A 16,970-nucleotide genomic window follows, 5' to 3' on the forward strand; every position below is an offset into this window, starting at 1 on the left:
TTCTTTCACTCATGTACATCCTTTAGTAGGTATTTCAAAAGGAATATTGGCGTCAAAAAAACACTCTTAGTCTTTGTTAAGTCCGAATATGTCTAATTCACCTCACCCTTGAAGTTGAGTATAAGATTCTAAACTGACAGTTATTTCCCCCAGCACTTTGAGGGTGTAATTCCATTGTCTTCCGACATCTGTTGTTGCTAATGAAAAGGCTGCTGCCACTCTGGGTATCATTTTCTTGTTAGAAACCTGTTTAGGGCAGCTGTGATGGCTCACACCTGTAGTTCCGACACTTTGGGAGGCTGAAGTGGGAGGATCACTTGAGCCCAGGAGATCAGCCTGGGCAAAAGGGCGAAGCCCCGACTGTACCAAAACTCCCTCCCAAAATTAGCTGGGTGTGGTGGTTCACACTTGTAGAGGCTGAGTGGGAGGATCTCTTAAGCCTGGCCCGTTATACTTGAGCCTGCACCACTGCACTCCAGCTTGGGTAACGGAGTGACACTCTGTCCCCCCAAAATTAAAAAAATAAAAATAAAAATAATAAAAAGGAAACCTATTAGTATTTGCCTCTTTTTCTGGTAGTTTTAAGCTTTCCTTTTAATCATTGGTCTTCTGCAGTTTACCACAATCTATGGATTCTTTTTATTTATCCTGCTCAGAACTTGGCATGTGCTTCTCAAACAGGATGCACACTCCTTTCTTCAGTCTGGACACTTCTTAGCTGTTAACTTTTTTTAATGCTGTGCCTTTCCATTATTGTTATTCTTTTTTTTTCTTTTTTTTTTTTCGAAACAGAGTTTTGCTCTTGTTGCCCAGGCTGGAGTGCAATGACGTGATCTCGGCTCACTGCAACCTCCGCCTCCTGCGTTCAAAGCAATTCTCCTTCCTCAGCCTCCTGAGTAGCTCAGGGATGCGCCATCATGCCTGGCTAATTTTGTATTTTTAGTAGAGACGGGGTTTCTCCATGTTGATTAGGCTGGTCTTGAACTCCCAACCTCAGGTGATCCACCTGCCTCGGCTTCCCAAAGTGCTGGGATTACAGGTGTAAGCCACTGTACCCGACCACAAAAAAATTATTTTTTTGAGACAGAGTCTCGCTCTATTGTCCAGGCTGGAGTGCAGTGGTGCAATCTTGGCTCACTGCAACCTCCACCTCCTGTGTTTAAGCAATTCTCGTGCCTCAGCCTCCCAGGTAGCTGGGATTACAGGTATGCACCACTATGCCCAGCTAATTTTTGTATTTTTATTAGAGACAGGGTTTTGTCATGTTGGCTAGGTTGGTCTTGAACTCATGGCCTCAAGTGATCTGCCCACCTTGGCCTCCCAAAGTACTGGAATTACAGGTATGAGCCACTATGACCGGTCAATTATTACTAGTCTTTTCTTTTTTCTTTTTTTGTTTTGTAGAGACGGGGTTTCACCATATTGGTCAAGCTGGTCTCGAACTCCCAGCCTCAGGTGATCCACCCGGCTCGACCTCCCAAAGTGTTGGGATTACAGGCGTGAGCCACTGCACCCAGCCTATTGCTATTCTTTTCTACCAGAACTTCTGTCAGATGTTTTTTGGACCTCTACATTTAGCCTTTATGCCTCTTCCCCTATATTGCATTTTTTCCAGTTGTTTAACTCTCTTTTTAATTTTTAACTTTAGAAATATTTATTTATTTGAGACTGGGTCTTGCTCTGTCACCCAGGCTCACTCTGTCACCCACGAAATCTCAGCTATCTGCCACCTTGACTTCCTGGACTCCAGCAATCCTCCTACTTCAGCCTCCAAAGTAGCTGGGACCACAGATACATGCCACCACGCCTGGCTCATTTTTGTTTTTTTAGAAGAGACAGGGTTTCACCATGTTTCCCAGACTGGTCTTCAACTCTTGAGCCCAGGCATCTATCTCGCTCCAGCCTCTGAAAGTGCTAGCATTAGAGGTGTGAGCCACCGGGGCCTAGCCCAGTTATTTAACTCTCTATGTATTAATCTGGGGAATTTCTTTAGATCTGTCTTCTGGTTTATGTAATATTTTTTCAGCTCAGTCCAAATTGCTTTTATCCACCCACTAGTTTTCATTTTAACTATTTTATTTAAAAAATTTATGTATTTATTTTTGAGACAGACTCCCCCTCTGTCATCCAGGCTGGAGTACAGTGGTACAGTCTCGATTCACTGCAACCTCCACCTCCTGAGTCCAAGTGATTCTTCTGCTTCAGCCTCCCAAGTAGCTGAGATTACAGGCATACACCACAATGCCCAGCTAATTTTTGTATTTTTAGTAGAAACGGGGTTTCCCTATATTGGCCAGGCTGGTCTTGAACACCTGACCTCAGGTGACTGCCTGCCTCTGCCTCCTACAGTGCTAAGATTACAGGCATGAACCACTGCTCCCAGCTGATTTTAATTATTAAAAAAAAATGTATAGACTTCCTATTTGAATCTTTCTTTTATTCCCCTGCTGGATTTTGCATAATGTCCTGGCCTTGTTCTATGGATTTAATTGCTTCTTTATTCTCTTTGAAAAATGCAAACACACTTATTTAAAGTGGATTCCAAATTATCTTACTCCTAGTTCACAATTTGTTGCATTTTCTATTTCTCATGGTACTGGGTTTCCTCATATGCTTTATAATTTTTATTTCTGAGTTTATCTTTGCGGGGTGTCTCTCAGGGTATTCTCTTTTGTAGGAGTCTCAATATCCTGGGTTATAAATATGTTCTTATGGTATCTTTTTATGGTCACCTCTTTTGGGGTCATACAGGACCAGTTTGGGTTTAGGTTTTTTTTTGAGACAATATCTCGCTCTGTTGCCCAGGCTGGAGTTCAGTGGCGCCATCCCGGCTCACTGCAACCTCCGCCTCCCAGGTTCAAGTGATTCTCTTGCCTCAGCCTCCTGAGTAGCTGAGATTCCACCTCCCAGGTTCAAGTGATTCTCCTGCCTCAGCTTCCCGAGTAGCTGAGATAACAGGTGCCCACCACCACACTGGCTAATATTGTATTTTTAGTAGAGACAGGGTTTCTCCATGTTGATCAGGCTGGTCTCAAACTCCAAACCTCAGGTGATCCACCCTCCTCGGCCTCCCAAAGTACTGGAATTACAGGCGTGAGCTACTATACCTGGCCAATTTTTTTTTTTTTTTTTTTTTGCTCTGGCCACCAAGTTGTTGTTTTTTTTCTTTTTAAGAGGCAGAGTCAGTCAGGCACGGTGGCTCACACCTGTAATTCCAGCACTTTGGGAGACTGAGGCGGGCAGATCACAAGGTCAAGAGATTGAGACTGTCCTGGCCAACATGGTGAAACCCTGTTTCTTAAACTCCTGACCTCAGGTGATCCACCCACCTCAGCCTCCCAAAGTGCTAGGATTACAGGCATTAGCCACCGCACCCAGCTGTGAAACCCTGTTTCTATTAAAAATACAAAAATTATCCTCATGGACTGGGAAGTGAGAAAGAAAAATACAAAAATTAGTCGGGCGTGGTGGCGCGCACCTGGAATCCCAGCTACTCCAGAGGCTGAGGCAGAAGAATCGCTTAAACCGGGGAGGCGGAGGTTGCAGTCAGCCTAGATCGCAGCACTGTGCTCCAGCTTGGTGACAGAGTGAGATTTTGTCTCAAAAAAAAAAAAAAAAAAAAAAAAAGAGGCAGGGTCTCACTATGTTGCCCAGGCTGGTTTCAAACTCCTGGGCTCAAGTAATCCTCCTACCTTGGCTTCCTAAAGCGCTGGGATAACAGGTGTGAGCCACCACACCCGCCCCCAGCAGTCTTTAAGTGCTCAATGCTAAAAGGAGCTTAGAATACTGAGGGTGTGTGCATAAATGGAGACAGGGTATATACAAGACTGAATAATGGGACAGATAAGCCCTGGCTTGCTAATCTATCACAGATAAAGCGATGTGGTTAGAAGCTCCTGGAATTTTTCCTACGATTAACTCCGAAGCAGTGCAGGCACCCTGAGGTTTACGCAGTGCCACCTGGTTGGATGAGTCACCTTTGTAAACTGAGCAGGTAGAAAATATATTTACAAATAACTGCAAACAAGCTCTGCACACTCATCGCCTGGCTACCTAGGTCCTCAAAGGAGCCTCTGAATTAACCACAGAATAGATGCAACTGTGTGGTATTCCCAGGGGAGTCAGATTACAGGCAGACAATGCCATTAGATGCTCTTTAGAGTGGAAGGTCATTTTGTTCCTCGGCAAAATGGCCCTAGAGAAGTTGGGAGCTGATGGGGGTGTCACTGAGGAATGGATGCATGACACCAAGCATGGACAAAAGCTGCCCGCACAGCTTTGGTGGTAATTGTGACCGGTTCTCCTGCTAGTATTTTTCTCTTGATTTACTTTGGAAGACGTTTGCCAGGTCCAGGTGATGGAAAGCAGTGCCTCTAGATCATCTCTGCCTCTGCTTTCCTGTCTGGGCCTGTGCATGGGCAGAACTCAGATCCCCTTAACAGAGTCACAGCTCGGACAAACCAAGAGACTTTCTTAATGTGTCTGAGTAGAACGGGGAGTCGGTGGTACGTGGAGAGCTGAGGATTCACAGATGGAATGGATATTTAATAAGTATTCCAAATCCAGCCAGGGCCTGAAATGCATGGGCATGATGGCATAAAGACTGTGTGGCTCCAGAACACAGGACAAGATGTGAGAGAGCTTCAGCCACTGGTTGGGACATTATGAATCGGTCACAACGAGTAACAATCAGAGCTAAACAGAAGAGGGCACAAGGATCATTCCCTCTTAAAATTTGTGTGGGCTGGGCATGGTGGCTCATGCCTGTAATCCCAGCACTTTGGGAGGCCAAGGTGGGAGAATTGCTTGGGCCCAGGAGTTCAAAGCCAGCCTGGGCAACATGGTGACACCTCATCTCTACAAAAAAACAAAACAAAAGCCAAAAAGCAAACAAACAAAAGACTATCTGGGTATGATGGTGCATGCCTGCAGTCCCAGCTACTTGGAAGACTGAGGTAGGAGGATTACTTGAGCCCAAGAGGTAAGTCAAGGCAGCAGTGAGCCATGATCATGCCACTGCATTCCAGCCTGGGTGATGGAGTGAGATCCTATCTGGAAAAAAAAAGGCCAGGTGCGGTGGCTCATGCCTGTAGTCCCAGCACTTTGAGAAGCTGAACGGGCAGATCACCTGAGGTCGGGAGTTCGAGACCAGCCTAACATGGAGAAATCCTGTCCCTACTAAAAATACAAAATTAGCTGGGCGTGGTGGCGCATGCCTGTAATCCCAGCTACTTGGGTGGCTGAGGCAGAAGAATTGCTTGAACCCAGGAGGCAGAGGTTGCAGTGAGCTGAGATTGCACCATTGCACTGCAGCCTGGGCAACAAGAGTGAAACTCTGTCTTAAATAAATAAATAAATATAAAAAAAATAATAAAATCACGTGGCCTCCTGCAGCACAGGCTGGAGGATATTGAACTGTGTGTTGAAAACACTTATATCAGACCAGGCATCGTGGCTCACGCCTGTAATCCAAGCACTTTGGAGGCCAAGGCGGGTGGATCACCTGAGGTCGGGAGTTCAAGACCAGCCTGACCAACATGGTAAAACCCTGTCTTTAAAATAAATAAATAAATAAACAAAATAAAATAAAAAAAACACTTATACAGTTAACACTCAGTCTTTGACATGAGGATCCTAGATTATAGCCTGATGTAGTATTTAACACCCTCATATATATATGTATATATATATGCACACATTATATATATACATTCCCGACTTTTTTGGGGGAATCTTTCCCTGAGGTTCCTGGCACACTTCTCCAAAGCTTCTTCCCAGCCCCAGCCCTAGCTCCTGGCTGAGCCACGTAGAAAACTGTGGCACAACAGGAGGAGCACTGCTGGAATCCTAATGTTTCAAACTCCTTTCCTAGGAGTGGATGTTCCAGGCTAGGAATTCCAACAATTTCAGGCATTCCAACCCAAGCTTAGAACTGGTGGTGTTTGCTTCAAAAGGAGAAATGTTGCTGAAATCCCAGAAGCCACCTTCCTATCCCTGGGTCATTCCTTATCTCTGAGGAAGATCTCATTCCTTGTTTACTCTAGACATGAGTGTTAGTGGGAAAGTCTGGAACAATGTTAGTGAGATCGAGGTCACTCAGCTCTTGTACTCTGCAACTCAAGCCATTTGTCTCGTCTTGCTGTTTCCATGTGTTGTGTAAAGCCAAGCAAAGCCTTGGAGGAGAGCAGGCTCATTCTGTTGGAAGTAAATGCCTGGTGCCACAAAGTAAAACTGGCACTCAGGCAAAAGTTTTCTCGGCAAGGCAATTTACCTCTGCAGAAGGTGCTGCCGTGCCAGTCGCCAGTCAAGATCACAAGAGCACACCGAACAAGGAAGAGAAGGGTTCATTTATTTCTTTATTTATTGAGACAGAGTCTTGCTCTGTTGTCAGGCTGGAGTGCAGTGGTGTAATCTTGGCTCACTGCAACCTCTACCTCCCGGGTTCAAGCAATTCTCCTGCCTCAGCCTCCCCAGTAGCTGGGACTACAGGCACGCGTCATCACACCCAGCTAATTTTTGTATTTTCAGTAGAGACAGGGTTTCACCATGTTGGCCAGGATGGTCTTGATTTCTTGACCTTGTGATCCACTTGCCTTAGCCTCCCAAAGTGCTGGGATTACAGGCATGAGCCACTGCACCCGGCCTGGGGTTTTTATTCCTAATGCATAGTTCTTACTTCTGTGTCACTCCCCCATGGGCTCGGGTTGGACCATACAACCTATGACCCAATTGGCTGTTGGTGAATATTTTCCTAAATAAGGAAGGGAAGGGGGATGTGAGTTACAGTAGTGGGACATGAGGTTTCGAAGGGTGGACTGGGTGCATAGTGAGTAACCAGGGGTACAGGTGCGAGTTATTGATTAGAGCTGATGGGAAGGTTGTTTACAGTGACTAGGGGCAAGGAGGCATGGAGAGCAAGAAAGTTGAGTTTGAGAACAAAGAACAAGGAAGTGAATAGGCTAAACCTTTGAAGAGGAATTAATTGTATCTTATTATTTCCGTATTTTAGTTTTTTTTATAATCCTTCCTCTTCAAATCTTTTAAACATGTCTTGGCTTTGTTGTTTGACTTGATCCTCTGAAAGGAAAAGCTTACTTGAATAAGGTAAAGGAGAGCTAATGGAGATTTTAGTAAGTGCTGTTTTTCTAAGCCTTTGTATTAGCCCACAGATGCACGGTATGATGCAACACCCAACAAGAATGAGTATACCTATTATGGCTGCAAGAGAGGTAAGAATTGAGGCTATGATTCCTTTCCATTTACCGAACCACCTTTTTAGCCATTCTGAAAAAGGGTCATTGACTCTAGAATTTTTAGCTAATTCATTGGAAGGCAGTGAGTTTTTGCAAGGGCTTTGTTTTGATCCCATCGGGGGCATATTGTTTGGGATGAATGTACGACACTGAGTTTTAACCATAACATGAACTCTACCTTTTTCGGCCAATATCATATCTAGGGCCATCCTGTTTCCCCAAGCCATCTGGCTAGTAGGCCCTGACTGCTCAGCTCTTCCTTTGACAGCATCTCTAGTGTAATTAATAAATCACTGCTGGTTATAACAGGTGTAATTTATCCAGTCTACATTTTTATTAATAGTTACCGGTGGAAATATTGATTCAAATCCTGCAGCTATTTGGTCTCAGGCTTTGGATTTATCAGGTACCCACTGTGGGACTCTAATTGTGTTCAAATAGACTCGAGATTTCAGAAGACCCATAAGGGGCTTCTCTTATTTTACGGTGTTGTGGTTTTTCTTTCTCCGGTTGATGAAATGCCAGGGTGAAAGGGAGAGCCAACTGGACAAGAGCACAAGTGCTGCTCCAGTTACTTGGCAGAGTGTCCGGTAAGGATCCACCACAACACCACCACACATCCACTTGAGGATGGCTAAGGGTGGTCTGAGGGGTAAGCTCCAGGAAGGGCTAAGCTCACTGCATTCCATTAAGCTTTCAAGGAATGCTAAGTTTTCCCCTTGTCGTTAGAGGCATGAGGTGAAATTGACGTTGGGAGACGGAAGCTGGATGGCCCTCGCGGGGCTGACCCACAGGGTGTTGGACTTCAGGATAGAGCAGAAAGAGAGATTGGCATGATTTGTTGCCCCAAGCTGTAGAATCCTGGAAGACAACTACCGTGCAGCCCATGCCCGGATGACTGGAGGACCATCTGAGTGGAAAAGGGACAATCTGGGCCTCTGGCCAGTCCTGTGCACGAGCATAACAATTGCTTTTGTTTAATGTGCGGACGGAATATTTGATCCATTCCAACCAGGCACTTGCATCTTAATATCCTGTTTCAATTACTAGAGTTTGCCTTAGATCATTTATTTCTACAATATTTACTTCAGCATTGTGGTTGGGCAGGGTAGAAGGTTTAGATGGAGAAAGGGGAGGGGGGGCAATAAAATGCACTGGAAGAAGCCTATAGGGTCATATCCGTTGGCCTCTGCTCCTAAGACGTAAAAGTGCTGTAAAGGGGGCGTAGGGTTGGTGGACGTGGGGGTATTAATGAAGATAGTTACTGGGTTACAATGGTGAGATTGACAATTAGAAGGCGTGGTTCCGCTGGTAAAGTGGAGGTAGGATTTTAGCTCGGTACGGCCCTCTGAGGAGGTCCAGCCTTGATCTCTGGTAGTCCAGATAACATCTGCCCATTCAGAACATAACTCCAAACTTGGGGTGTCCTGGTACCCCCACCACGAGCAAGATGCAGGGTCAGTGGCTTCTCTTGAGGAGCAGAGGTATTTTTCTAAAGTAGAGATTTACCATTAACCTTGGAAGTCTCCACAAGGCATAACAAGGCAAGCATCAAAGGTAATGATCTGGGGTGAGTCTGACCTAGTTACATTGATAGCAAGGTGGTCAGCAATAGAATGAGAAAAGAAGAGAATAGAATAACTGAAAGAGAGTTAAACTTTTCTTAGCTTTAGTTGGAGGGAGTTTTCCCTTGAGATAATGGCCCAGGACCCGGGAGGTGGAGGTGCTTTCTTGACTTGGGTGTGATGGGTCCGTCTTGCTGTTTGGACTGCAGTTTCACTGGTTAGAAGCACCAGGTAAGGTCCTTCCCAGGCCGGCTCAAGTTTTTCCTCTTTCCAGCTTTTGATGAGGATGTGATCCCCAGGCTGCTGTTGATGTACTGGGAACTCCAGGGGTGACGCCTGTGCTAGGAGACCTTTAGTTTTAAGAGAAGAGAAAATCGAAGATAGACCAAGTATGTAGAATGCTGGCAGTGGAGTGTAAATAAGGCAATCCATAGAGTTTTTCGTAAGGGGAAAGGCCAGTATCTTTTTGAGGGGCAGTTCAGATTCTTAACAGGGCAATAGGAAGACTTTTGGTCCATAGCAACTGAGTCTCTAGAACTAATTGGGTTAAGTGGTTCTTTAAGGTCTGATTTATTCTTTCTACCCTCCCCGATGAAGGTGGGTGCTAAGGAGTATGATATTGCCATTTAATGTCTAATGTTTGGGATAGCTTTTTAATGATGTGTGCGGTGAAATGGGTTTCATTGTCTGATTCAATATTTTCTGTTAACCTAAACCTGGGCACTACATTTTTAATTAATGCCTTAACTACATTATTGGCTGTTGTGTTTAAAAAGGGAATAGCTTTCACCCAGTGGAGGAGGTGATCTACTTTACCGGTAAGTACTTTAGACGACCTATTGGAGGCGTCTCTGTGTAATCAATTTGGATACTTTGGAATGGCCTTAAGCCTGGACTCCTTTCCCCATAAAGCAATCTTTTTTATAGTCTGTTTATTAGTTTTCTCATATATTAAGCAACTATCTGTAACCTGTTTGGCTACGGTATAAATTCCTATACACTCATAAAACCTGAAGACTGCACCACACATGGCCTGGGGTCCCCAGTGAGTCCTTTGATGCAGGTGGGACAGGACTTCCTTTATAAGGGGTTTGGACAACATTTCTCTTTGTCTGGCAATATCCATTTTCCTTCTGAATTCTCTTTATTGCCTATTTTTGTTAGCTTTTCTTTCTTAGTGGAAGAGAAAACGGGGATCATGATGGGGGAGGAAGGTAAAGAGTTAAGTGGAAAACAGGCATTTCAGAAGAAATGGCTGCCTGTTTGGCTTATCTGATCTGCTAGGTTATTCTCCCAACTCTCAGAAGACAGGCTTTTCTGGTGTCCAGGGACATAGACAATAGCTATTTCTTTTGTCAAATGAAGGTTATTCAATACTTGGGTGATTAACTCCTGTGAACAAGATTTTGAATCTTTGTTATTAATGAGACCTCAGTCAGTCTAAATTTTTCTTTTTTTTCTTTTTTATTTTTTTGTAGAAATGGGGTTACACCATATTGGCCAGGATGGTCTTGATCTCTTGACCTCGTGATCTGCCCACCTCAGCCTCCCAAAGTGCTGGGATTACAGGCGTGAGCCACCGCGCCCGGCCAGTCTAAATTTTTCTAAATGTATGAGCCACCTCCAAAGGCGTCCTTAGAATAAGTACAGATGGTTCCTTCCTGGTTCTTTAAGTATTTAAGCCAAATACTTTAAGGCTTGGCTGAGTGCAAACAGCTCACAAGTTTATTAGGCAATTTTCCTGACTCTATTTCTTCAAGAGCTTCTCTATCAATTACTGAATACCCCTTGTGTCTTTTTCCCTCAATCACCTGGGAAGAACCATCTATAAATAAGTGTTGTCCTGTCTTGAAGGGAGTTTCTCTTAGATCTGTTTGGACCTTTGAATGGTAATTAATTAAGTCTAAACTTGTGTGTTCTCTTTTTAGCTTTGGACCCCGATTAAGAAACCTGCTGGGTTAAGTGAATTATTGGTAGTTAATGTTAAATTACCTTTTTTTTTTTTTTTTTTAAAAACCCACAACAGAATAGCCTCATACTTATACATATGTAATCCTTTTCTTTCTTTTTCCTTTTTTTTTTTTTTGAGATGGAGTCTCACTCTGTTGCCCCGGCTGGAGTGCAGTGGCGAGACCTCGGCTCACTGCAACCTCTGCTTCCTGGGTTCAAGCGATTCTCCTGCCTCAGCCTTCTGAGTAGCCTCTGTAGTCTCAGCTGGGACTACAGGCACCTGCCACCACGCCCAGCTAATTTTTTGTATTTTTAGTAAGATGGGGTTTCACCATATTGGTCAAGGTGGTCTTGAACTCCTGACCTCATGATCAGCTCGCCTTAGCCTTCCAAAATACTGGGATTACAGGCTTGAGCCACCGCGTGCCCAGCCTATATGTAATACTTTTCTAGTGGCACATTTTCGTATGAGTGACTCTAAAGAATCAAAGTTCTTTCCTGGCCTGAGGTAGCTAACAATGGGCACATGGAGGACTTTCCCATAGACGTCCTCTTTGAAGGTAGGCATGACGTGTGTTTCCATGGACTCCTTTGTATTCTTGTGGTATGGGTTCCATCCTATGTTCACCACCATCTTATGGACATTTCCACTTCCAACACTGGCCTGACCATAATAAATGCCAGTGGATATATCAGCTGGAAGATTATCTACCACTTCTACCACTTGCTCAGGAAAATTAGCTGTGGGGATGTCCAGTTGCTTGGAGCCGTGGCCGAAACCCTGTGCCACTTGGCCCCGGCAGAAGTAAGGCAGATGCCCCATAATGCAGTCTGCTTGGGGCATGGGCTGCGGCCCAGTTTGCATGTCCCGTGGAGTAGCTGTTGACACGGTGCCTGGACCAGCCAGGGGGCAGGAGTGTGAGCTTTGCCTGCCACCGGGTTGCACCAGGGGCTGGACGACACCTTCGACATGCTGTGGCAGATCCTTGACACTGCCGACCCAGTGAAAGCCGCCCAGAGACTTAGGAGCTTAAAGTCCCTTTAAAGAGGGGTACTTAGGCTGGGAGGAAACAGGCTCATGGAGTGATGATTCCCAAGAATCAGGTTTGTAAAGAGGAGGAATAACATGAGCAGGGGAAGGGTCTGGAGCAGGATCTGGGACAGCAACAGCTGCCTGAAGGGAAGGGTCGGGGGCACTGAGCAGGGGAAGATGGTCTAGGGGATCCCACGCGCTGGAGTCGTTAGGCATGGGAACTGGCTTTTCTGACTTTTCATTTTAGGGTGCTAGATTGGGTTCTTCCCTAGTTGTCTTTAAGGGAAAAAGGAGGACAGGTCCCTGCCTCCAACAAAGAGCATAGGCCAGCTCTTCTTGAGAAACTGGACTTTTATCATTTACATATTGAATTAGAAGTTGACATATCACATCCTCATTTGACCCAAACTTTGGCCAGAAGATTGAGGGTTTAAGGATGGGTCCCTGACTCCAAATATAACAGCAATATTTTATCATTTGTTGCTTTTTCTTATGTTTGGTCCTCTCATTATTTTTCCGGTTTTTCAACATGAGACCTAAGGGACTATCAGGGGGAATATCTTTGTCACTGTTTTTATCCTTTTTACTCCTTGTCTTGCTTGGGCTACTTCCCGTGTTGGCAACAGATGCGAGTTATTGATTAGAGCTGATGGGAAGGTTGTTTACAGTAACTAGGGGCAAGGAGGCATGGAGAGCAAGAAAGTTGAGTTTGAGAACAAAGAACAAGGAAGTGAACAGGCTAAACCGCTGAAGAGGAATTCACTGTATCTTACTATTCAGGTGCATTTAGGCCTAGAGAGAAATGGATAATGTGCTCAGGATACAGAATTTGAAGACATTATGGTGGAATTACATAAGGGTGTGAAGGAGTGAATGAAATAGCATTAAAGAAACCTCTAGAGTCTTAAAAATGTTAGCAAATAAGTATATGTAACTATTGAGTATTTACCCCTTTGCCAAACACTATTCTAAATGGTTTACTTGTATTAACTCTTAATATTCTTGATAGCCCTTTAAGTTAGGTACTATTATCATCATCATTTTGCAGATAAAGCAACTAAAGCACAGAGAGGTTAAGGGTCTTGCCCATGGTCACACAGCTACAAAGTAGAACAGAAATTTGACCCAGACAGTCTGCCTCCAGAGTCCTTACTCTTAGCCACCTCATTACCCTAACTTACAGCTCCTTAAGAAAATGGAAGAAATGCAAAATCCATCCAAGCAATGAGGAAATTAGATGCAATCTTTGTGAGGGTTGACCTTGTCAACTGAATTGAGAATGTTGACGCAGAAATATATACATATCCACACTTTTTTTTTTTTTCTGAGACGGAATTTCGCTCCTGTTACCCAGACTGAAGTGCAATGGCGTGATCGCGGCTCACCGCAACCTCCACCTCCTGGGTTCAAACAATTCTCCTGCCTCAGCCTCCCAAATAGCTGGGATTACAGGCACACGCACCATGCCCAGCTAATTTTTGTATTTTTAGTAGAGAAGGGGTTTCACCTTGTTGACCAGGATGGTCTCAATCGCTTGACCTCGTGATCCATCCACCCCAGCCTCCCAAAGTGCTGGGATTATAGGCGTGAGCCACCGTGCCCAGCCCACACATATTTTTTTAGAGACAAGGTCTCGTTATGTTGCTCAGGCTGGACTTAACTCCTAGGCTCAAGTGACTCTCCCATTTCAGTCACCTGAGTATCTGGGACTATGGGTATGTGCCACTGTACTAAAATAGTTTTATAAGTGTTTATTGAAAGCAAAATGTGAGAACTGACCCAGTAGACACACCAACAAAGTCGTAAGTAATCTGAAGTCTGTCATACAGTGAAAGATTTTTATAGAAAAGTTTAAAAGAAGGGAGGGAAAGACCAGGCGTGGTGGCTCACACCTGTAATCCCAGCACGTTGGGAGGCTAGGCGGATGGATTACGAGGTCAGGAGTTCAAGACCAGTCTGGCTAACATAGTGAAACCCTGTCTCTACTAAAAATACAAAAAATTAGCTGGGTTCATCTGTAATCCCAGCTACTCAGGAGGCTGAGGGAGGAGAATGGCTTGAACCCAGGAGGCAGAGGTTGCAGTGAGCTGAGATGGCACCATTGCACTCCAGCCTGGGCGACAATGTGAGACTCCATCTCAAAAGAAAAAAGAAGGGAGACTCCTCACAACAGAGTTGTCTCCTCTTCATTGAAGGGTACAATATAGAAGTTATGATTATTAGATACAAATTACATACAAATTACATCATACATACATACAAATTACAACATACAGGCTAAAAAAAACATCTACATGAAAGACAGTAGAACTTCATACTTCAACTAATCCTAAATCGGTGTCCTAGTCGGTGTCAACAGGCCATACATTGATTAGTGCATCAGCAACCTGAGGAACTTACAATAAGATTCCTTACTCAGTGGCAGAATGTCTCCAAGTCACAAGACCTCTCCAAGGTGGACTGATTTGTAAGCCTGCTTAACATAATGTGATTTGTAGGTTATCAGTTCCCCACTTTTGATCAAACTCTTCCCATGGGAGGTGGAGTTTGCAGTGAGCTGAGATTGTGCCACTGCACTCCAGCTTGGGCAACAGAGACGGATTACATCTCCAAAAAAAGAAACCAAAACTCTTCCCATGGAAACATGGGTGATCAATCTCTGCTTACGTTGGAGTGGCACATATCTGTGGTACCAGCTAGGTTGGAGTGACAGTTCATTCCTTGGTGCTGGGAAGTCTCATTGGCAGGAAGTCATGTCTCTCAGCAGGGGAGAAAGAGCTTGTTATTGCTGGCGGGCCAGGTTGCTAGCAAAATGGGGTAATTTGATGCTATTCTCATGCTAGCACTGGATGAACATTATTTTGGCCTTAGTCTGATCTAAAGAAAACAAAAATGTAATTCATAAGTAATTTAATATTCAAGAAAATAACAATTATGCATATGGTTATGATAATAACAACTTGAAGACCAGAATGGAAAAAAAGCTTAGTCCTGAGTGTAACCAACAAAAAAAGTCATTTAGAGGATCAGGTTTTTTTTTTTTTTTTTTTTTTAGGTGGAGTTTCGCTCTTGTTACCCAGACTGGAGGGCAATGGGGCGATCTCGGCTCACCGCAACCTCCGTCTCCTGGGTTCAGGCAATTCTCCTGCCTCAGCCTCCTGAGTAGCTGGGATTACAGGCACGCGCCACCATGCCCAGCTAATTTTTTGTATTTTTAGTAGAGACGGGGTTTCACCATGTTGACCAGGATGGTCTCGATCTCTTGACCTCGTGATCCACACGCCTCGGCCTCCCAAAGTGCTGGGATTATAGGCGTGAGCCACCCTGCCCGGCTGATCAGTTTTTATTATGCCTGTAACCAATTAGCCTTTTTTTCCTCAGTTGTGGCATATACCTTTGCAAAAACCAATTAGCCTTTTAAGTTACTATTTCTCCTCAAGTTTCCGCTTCTGTAGAGGTGTTAATATAGGTAAGACAAGCATTATGAACTACTGTGCAGACGCCTCCTTATTCAACCAATAAATAGTCCAGGCAATTCTGCTATTTGGTACTACCTGGGCTAAAGAATTTAAAGATTTTTGTTGAGCTGCAATGTTTTTTTGCAGTGTCTCCAGCTAGCTGACCAATAGTAGCTGATAAGTTTCTTTTCTTTCTTTTTAAAAAAAAATTTTTTTCCCCCACTAGAGAACCTGGGAGATAGGTTTCTAATTATATGTAGATCCTCTTAGCTTGGTGTAGTCCTCTTAGCTCTGTAAGAGAGAGAAAAGGGGGATCCTTTCATTGTATTTTTATGCAATGACAAGAGATTTGGAAAATGTCCTAACAAGCGCAGGCCTTCTATCTGCCAGCTGTTAAAGAAACGTGCCCATCCTTATGTAGGCAAATCAGTCCCAGTGGCACATACAAACACGTAACCCATGGGGGGCAGGTGATTCCCCTCAAGGTTTTTTTGTTTTGTTTTTGTTTTTGAGACATAGTCTGTTGCCAGGCGCCAGGCTAGGGTGCAGTGGTGCAATTTCAGCTCTCTGCAACCTCCGCCTCCCGGGTTCAAGCAATTCTCCTTCCTCAGCCTCCGGAGTAGCTGGAACTACAGGCACACACCACCATGCCCAGCTAATTTTTGTATTTTAGTGGAGACAGGGTTTCACTATGTTGACCAGGATGGTCTTGATCTCTTGACCTCATGATCCACCTGCCTCTGCCTCCCAAAGTGCTGGGATTACAGGCGTGAGCCACCGCACCCGGCTCCTCAAGGTATTTTTAATAGACTCATTTATGGGGAGTGACAATACCAAATTAAATCAGGAGTCTCCTCCTTTGCAAGCCTTCCAGAATCCATTTACGTGGCAGCCTATTGATGTATATTGTTGGCATAGTAGAGGCCCATTTTTCTCTTTGACACATTCGTTTACCCAATAACACATGGATCTAGAAATGCCTGGGATATACTCTGGGTTAAAACTCAGGCCAACATTAACAACCAGAGACAAATTAAAACAAGGGAGTGATAGAATTGGGGTTATGAAGTTAGACCTGGAAAGTTAATCCCCAAGGGGTTTTGTTTGTTTGTTTGTTTGTTTGTTTGTTTTTGAGACGGAGTTTCGCTCTTGTTACCCAGGCTGGAGTGCAATGGCGCAATCTCGGCTCACTGCAACCTCCGCCTCCTGGGTTCAGGCAATTCTCCTGCCTCAGCCTCCTGAGTAGCTGGGATTACAGGCACGCACCACCGTACCCAGCTAATTTTTTGTATTTTTAGTAGAGACGGGGTTTCACCATGTTGACCGGAATGGTCTCGATCTCTTGACCTCGTGATCCACCCGCCTCGGCCTCCCAAAGTGCTGGGATTACAGGCGTGAGCCACTGCGCCCGGCCCCCAAGGGGTTGTTCTAAATAAGTGGTGACAGACACCAGGGGCATCTGAAAAGTTAGTGACAGGTGTCACTAATGGCATACATTGGCAATGAATTGATCTAGGAATCATATGGCAGATCCAACAATCAGATATGTCTCCTCCAGTGGCAATACTTTGGGATAGTTTAATCAAAGTGCTGGCTGGGCGTGGTGGCTCATGCGTGTAATCCCAGCACTTTGGGAGGCCTAGGCGGGTGGATCACTTGAGCTCAGGAGTTTGGGACCAGCCTGGGCAACACAACGAGACATCATCTCTAC

At 44.7% G+C, this 16,970-nt stretch overlaps 1 protein-coding gene across 1 annotated transcript in view; it reads left to right on the plus strand.

Moving 5' to 3' along the window:
- The first annotated feature begins 4,189 nt into the window (after nucleotides 1-4,189).
- Nucleotides 4,190-16,970, plus strand: part of B4GALNT2 (beta-1,4-N-acetyl-galactosaminyltransferase 2 (SID blood group)) — a 62,633-nt gene continuing 49,852 nt past the window's right edge. The window contains 1 exon segment of the mRNA XM_064367457.1: nucleotides 4,190-4,284. Coding sequence (XP_064223527.1) covers nucleotides 4,190-4,284 — 95 coding nt within the window.

The sequence above is a fragment of the Aotus nancymaae genome, unplaced genomic scaffold, assembly GCF_030222135.1.
Source record: "Aotus nancymaae isolate 86718 unplaced genomic scaffold, 86718_ANA_hifiasm-v0.15.2.pri h1tg000072l, whole genome shotgun sequence".
In the NCBI taxonomy this organism is placed as follows: domain Eukaryota; kingdom Metazoa; phylum Chordata; class Mammalia; order Primates; family Aotidae; genus Aotus; species Aotus nancymaae.